At 45.1% G+C, this 6,714-nt stretch overlaps 1 protein-coding gene across 1 annotated transcript; it reads left to right on the top strand.

Moving 5' to 3' along the window:
• The first annotated feature begins 243 nt into the window (after positions 1–243).
• Positions 244–3,273, top strand: sox11a (SRY-box transcription factor 11a). Its single transcript, XM_033643323.2, has one exon. It carries the CDS (start codon positions 434–436, stop codon positions 1,541–1,543), a length of 1,110 nt encoding a protein of 369 aa, XP_033499214.1. The 5' UTR covers positions 244–433; the 3' UTR covers positions 1,544–3,273.
• The last annotated feature ends 3,441 nt before the right edge of the window (positions 3,274–6,714 follow it).

The following is a 6,714-nucleotide window of genomic DNA, read 5'->3' as shown; positions in this document are numbered from 1 at the left end:
GCGCTTTGGTGCGTGATGCGCGTCTCAGGAGCGCATAGTGCTAACTGTGTGTTTAATATGCCTGTCTCGCCCGGCGTGTTGCCCCAGACACTGTGTACCACAAATCCCCACCTCCACTCCAATGAGAGCTCGGGAGGGGAGGAATAAAAAGGGTTAAGGGGAGTCTTGGATGGAGTCTGCTGGGCGGAGTGGAAGGGACCTGATTGGATAGACGGCTGTGACGCAGGGGACATGAAAAAGCTGATAACTAGTTAAGAAGGCAGTTTGTAACTCTGGAAAAAGAGTGCAGAGCTAGAGACTATACGTTACGCAGTGGACGTGGACGAAACCCCGGCGCAGAGACAAGAAGCTGAGGCGTCTTGGGGCAGAGTGGAGGGCTGAGAGACATCGCAGCGTCCGGACGCAGAGTGACTTGGAAACAGGAGGGGGGACAATGGTGCAGCACACAGACAACAGCGAGACGGACGGGAGCATGTCCAGGGAGGCTACGGATTCAGAGGAGAGTGAATTTATGGCATGCAGCCCCGTGCCGATAAACCCGGACTGGTGCAAGACAGCCACCGGCCACATCAAGAGACCCATGAACGCGTTTATGGTGTGGTCCAAGATCGAGAGGAGAAAGATCATGGAGCAGTCGCCGGACATGCACAACGCGGAGATTTCCAAGCGCCTGGGGAAGCGGTGGAAGATGCTCAAGGACAGCGAAAAGATCCCGTTTATCAGAGAAGCCGAGAGGCTGCGGCTAAAACACATGGCCGACTACCCTGACTACAAGTACAGACCCAAGAAAAAACCAAAGCTCGACAGTTCAAAATCATCAGCACCGTCTCCGGAGAAGTGCGGTAAAATTGCAAAGACTCCCAGCAAGAAGTGTTCAAAGATAAAGACTAAGAGCGGCTCCAAGTCCTCTCACGGCTACGGAGAGGACTGTGTGTTTCCCAGCTTAAAAGTTACAAAGACTGTGAAAAGTGAGCTCACCGACGAGGACGACGACGACGAGTACGAGGAGGACTACCGGATGGGGATTAAGGCGGGGGACGAGGAGCGCCTGAGGCCGTACAATGTAGCCAAAGTTCCCGCGAGCCCAACTTTGAGCTCCTCGGCCGAGTCGGAGGGCACGAGCATGTACGAAGAAGTGCGGAACAACAACAGACTGTTTTACAATATCAAAAACATTACCAAGCAGAGCACATTGCACGCTGCTTCTGTCTCACCAGCATCCTCCAGGTCGGTCTCCACATCCTCCTCCTCCTCTTCTTCCTCCTCCTCCTCCAGCAGCAGCTCCTCTTCCGGCGAGGACGCGGACGATTTGCTGTTTGACTTTAGTTTGAATTTCGCCCCCAGCGCTCCAGGCTCGGAGCTGGGCAACCCCAATTCAGGAAACCTCTCCCTGTCTCTTGTGGATAAGGACCTGGACTCTTTCAGTGAGGGCAGCCTGGGCTCTCACTTTGAATTCCCAGACTATTGCACGCCAGAACTCAGTGAGATGATTGCCGGGGACTGGCTGGAGGCGAACTTTTCCGACCTGGTCTTCACATACTGAATTGAGAAGAGAGAGAGAGAGAGAGAGGAAAAAAAAGTTGCTCTAGTAATAACAGAGAAGGGAGAAAGTAAATTATATATGTGTCCTGGTCAAGTTGTCCCTAGCCCTGCCTCCTGTGGGTTTTTCTGAAGGGTCCTGGAGGGGAGGTGGAGGACCAGGAGGCGAGGTGAGGTTTGAGGAATGAGATGCTTATGAAGCTGGTAGCAAAAAAAAAAAATAAATTACAAGACAAAAAAAAAAGAAAAAAAAAAGTCTGCAGACGTTTTTTTTCTGGCAGCATGACAGGGTTTTATGGATCCCCCCTTCCCCAGTAGGTCTGCATTTACTGTTCAGCTTAAACGGACCACAAAAGGGAAAAATAACGTGAACTTCTATGCATCTTATCCTCTTAAAAACATAAAAAACTGCAGGGAGCTGAAAAAACGGACTGTGGACTGACTCAAAAAGCAAATCTGTGAACTGACAATTTGTTCAGGATGTTACTTTACAACGGTTTATGTAATTTCTAAATGCCGCAAAATGTTTGTTTTTTGTTTCTTTTGTAACTGATTCAGTTTACCTCCTGGTTTGGTAAATTAAGCAGCCTAAACCTCTGCAGAATACAGGTGTGGAGGGAAACATTTTGATACATAACAGACCTCATCTTTTTAAAAGAAAAGTAAGATATTTTCAGGCATATTTTTGTACAGTTAAAAGGGAATGTTCTTACTGTGCTTTCAGTGAGTTTCAGGCACTTCTTCCCTTTATCATTTGTTTTTAGCATGCAAGGGAGTCCTGGTTTTAAGGATTAAGTTAAATTAAAACTTGCATCAAAAATGCCTTGTGATTTCAAACTAGGTTTTGTACAGTTGTAGAGCAGATTTGTTGAGTATTTGTAGACGATACAATGGCATCATGGGGAACACATACCTCAGAGCTGGAACTAGTTTCAAGATTGTATATGTACTGTAATATAGTAAAGTTAGGAGTTTATGTATATCATACTCGTGATATGTGGATGGGTCCCAATCGCAGGTGTGAAACTGGATTTTGGTATTTTTTATGGCACATACTGTTTTCCCCCCTCTCATTTTTTTGTGCAATATATACTCTTAAGATTCAGACCATCAACAATTGTAGCAAAGTGATGGAAAAACAGACTTGTGCACTGTCAACATCATTTCATGTTATGATGCTGAAGCCTGTCCAGGCAGAAAAATAAACAAATCAGCTGGAACTGATACAAAACAATGTAATATGGCCTCATGGTGTGATGCATACTCTATATCAACACAATTTGAATGTAATTTGACACGCAATGGGCATATACATCTGACACCAAACACAAATCTGAATCTGGAACCATTGGGGAGAAAACAAAAGGAGATCTGCAGAAGGGCATAGTCTGATACAGTGGTGGTCTGGCATTAGTTTGACAAGCAAGCAAAAAAGAACATTCCATAGTCCTGTTTCATGAAATGAAACTTTATTTTAAAACTGAAGACTGCCTTCTTTTTTTAAAACATTAACCATAAACCTGTATTTTTTATTTCTTGCACTTAAAAAAAGCAGATATTGTTTATTTTTATGTGGGTCTTACATATGAAGTCTGTTTGATAAAAAAAGGTTTTGGAATATGACCTAATTATATGCCAAGACGTTTTGTTGGAAGTTCTAGGCAGTAGTTACTTCACATTCCAAGTGTGAATCTGTCTTTGACTCATCTTTTAATAAATAAGTACCTACCACCATCGACTGTCCTTTCAGTTTGTGAATATATGTACACAAATGTGTTATTTGTTGCGTTTGCAAAAAGGATGTGATGACAGAATGATGCCTATTTTGTATGTAGGCGGATACTCTGAAAATGGATGGGCTCAAACTAACATGTGAATTCACATTTAATAAAAAGGAAAAAAAAAGGAAACTTTTCAAACTGCAGTGTCGGGGTGCTTTACTGTCCCTGTTTTCGCTGAGCTTTTTCTTTCACCAACGCCTCCTCCCCCTTCTTTTAAAACGGACACTGCGGCTTTAAGAAATTGAATTGCCCGCTTGCCGGCGCTGAGCGATGTGATTGGTGGTTCCTCGGTGGTCCCCTTGGAGACGGAGCTGGAAACAGGAGCCGCTCCTCACAGTGTGTGTGGGAGCTCTCAGCCTGTCTGGCTTCCATTCAGAAAAGTAGCACTCTGCCCAGCACAGAACGGCACGAGAGTTGTGCGAACAGAGGGCTGAAGCGACGTCTAAACGTGACATATGCTCACTCGGGGATAAACAGTGGCACTTATTCCACACAGATACTGTTTAATCTGACAAATGTGCAGGGTCTTCTTCAGAAACACTCAAATGTGAGAGTGAAGCTTTGTCTTAGTGTCCACTAATCCGTCATGTCAGGAGTTAAATGTGTGCAGGGAACAGGGGTAGTGGGTCAGTGTGAGTAGTAGTGGTTCTTCTTCAGCTCCTGTTTCTTGCAGCCTCATTTCCACCTGGGATTGCAGATAAATAAAAGTAAATAGCTGGTAGGACACAAAACGAGCAGGGATGCAGCACTGTAAAATAAGGACTGAGAACCCCTGAAGTAATCTACAGAAAAACATAAACAGAAGTGGGTGATATATACAGTGGAATAAAAATGGATGTTAGCCCTTGCATACAGTAATATAACAGCGATACAGTGTGAGTGTGGCACCAGAGCTGATTATGTTATGACTCAATGATGCTGTCATAGGTGCTTCTGCAGCTACTGTACATCAGCCGGCTGACAGCAAAGTTGTTTATTAGAGCGATGAGCAATAGTACAACACAGCCACATATGATGTCATGCTAAATGCAATTAGCATAACAAACCATTAATTTAAAGTGATAACGTCTTCACAGTGTCGCCCCTTGTGTGCCGCAGATGGAGCCTTTTGTCTCCTCGGAGGCCTGCTCACAGACACCCACCTTTAACAGATCACACATAAAGAAGCAGAGGCCTCGGCCACTGAGAGATTTGTGTTCATTACAGCAATAGAATCTAATGATGAATATTTGCCATGCATGGCTGCACAGGTACTGGCCCCCCCATTAAGTCAGTTTGCAAATCTGTAATAAAACATTTATCTAGCTATTACTTTACCTGACCTATTGGTCAAAGTTGCTAATGGCTTCCAGGGCTATTCCCAATAGAATCTCAATATTGATTTTGTGTTCCTCTGAAATATCTGCTCAGGGCTAATGCCACCGGTACACGTTGAAATGAAATTAGTGACCCGTTGAAATTTCCTTCTATTTCCTCCTTAAATAAATAAATGGAAATCTAGAATGCTCCGGAGACGCTGAGTGAGATACGGTCCTCCTAGGGATCATGCTGGGGGGGGTATTTGTGGCGACAAAAGAAAGTAATTTCCAATCCCTTGAGCGTTTAAATCATTCATATAACCCGGGATGTCACAGTCAGATGCTGTGTGTGACACCTATACAAAGACCCTGAAGGCTGGAGGTTGATCTCCCAGTTGCAAGTGGCTCAAATTGGACGTCTAAAATATGTCAGTGCTCAAAGATTAAATTCCTTCGTGACCCGCCTCTGTCTAAGTCTCCTGATGTTCAATCCAGTCATAATAAAACCAGTTGTGTTTTCTCGCCGCACTGACTCTCACCCAGTGAGCTCAGTTGCATTACATCACTGCTTAGCTTATGCCGCTGCGCAGTAAGATTCCATGTTGTGTCATCGTTGATCCACATGTGCTCCTCTTCTCCCAGTGGGAGGCTGTCTAATATTGCTATGGGAATACTGATAGATGCTCTCCATGCTGGAGGTTTCATAACAACAATAACAGCGCCGCTTGCCTAAATTTAAACCTGTTTACTGTCTGTCAATTGACGAGCGGGCAGGATTTATGGTTATCTGCTCCCAGATCTGCTGTATGGTGTTGACACCCCTTGTGTCCGAGCAAAGCCCCTCCGCTGCTCTGTTACACAAGCATGTCATGCTGTTAGGCACTGCTAGTGCTTTACAGCTCCTGCGAGCGGTGTGACAGTATTGAAATGACACACCAGCAGTGGGTCCCGTGTGCAACAGTGAGTCCTGCGCTGTGATCCAAACAGATAAAAAGCTATTTGGACCATAAATATCATTTATTATCTCGTGAATCCAGATGAGAAAACGACATTGTTTTTATAGGATGCCTGTTCATCATGAAATCTTCTATATAATGACCTTATAAGTACTCGCTCCTAATGCTGCGCACTAGCAGATAGTCAGGGAGAATTTGTCTGTAAAATTGCCTGCCTGAGCAACAGTCCAGTCCCTGTGTCCTCTACTCCAGTCTTGGCCTGGGGCGACTCCTGCTGCTGTTGATGGCTATCCATTTGCTCTGCCCTCCCAGTATATGGGAGGGAGGCAGAGAGGGAGCATCGGCCCCATCTGCTGCACTGATATTTACTATCCCTTCACATTTGTGAGGAGGAGGGGGTGGCAAAGGCCCAATTCCCTCATGGTGTTTTAGCACTCTGGCACATACACACATGTGCACACACACATTTGAAGGGAGTGAATGAGAGAGAGGGAGAGATAAGAAGGGAATGGATAGAGTGGAAAAAGTGCTGCTCATATGAACAAGAGTTAAACTCCGATTTAACTTGATGTGGCTTGGATACAAAACAGGCAGTGTAACAGATAATAAGTGTGTAGCTGGGAGCGAGTAACCTGCACGCTCTGCTGCTGCCTAATTTTCCATTCACAACTTCACTGCAGTTTTTCATTATTTAGCAAAGGCAATGAGACATTGAAAAGAAGTTTTTTTGGGGGGGAAGCTGCTGTTCTGAAAGCAGACACAGCAGGTTGTCGGGAGCAGTTTAAGCCGGCGGTGCCATTGTCTCGTCGACGCAGAAACAAACAGTTCAATCACTCCTCCCCAGAATATGTTCTGACACGTGGTAAGATCTCATTGGGAGAAGGTCACTTTTTTTGTTGTGGGGAGCTGCTGGAGGTCGCGCATCCGTCATGTGAATTATCTGTTGAGAGGGCAGCAACTCGCTCGCACACCTGCTTCTCTTTTCAAACCCCAACTCGGGAGTATTCTACTAATTGAATGAAGTGTCCTGGGTGACATTTTGCAGGTTCGGGATTCAATATGCGCTATGTGTGCCACTCAATGTGCGAGGGAAAATAAATTGAGCCTTTTGGGTTTCAAAAATGCCACAATAATGGGCTC

This window comes from Epinephelus lanceolatus, chromosome 15 (assembly GCF_041903045.1).
Source record: "Epinephelus lanceolatus isolate andai-2023 chromosome 15, ASM4190304v1, whole genome shotgun sequence".
Lineage (NCBI taxonomy): Eukaryota > Metazoa > Chordata > Actinopteri > Perciformes > Serranidae > Epinephelus > Epinephelus lanceolatus.
This window is presented reverse-complemented; position numbering and strand designations above follow the sequence as displayed.

Bases quoted from the DNA above. Each gene is read 5' to 3' on its own strand.
- sox11a (XM_033643323.2), top strand. From the start codon at position 434: ATGGTGCAGCACACAGACAACAGCGAGACGGACGGGAGCATGTCCAGG.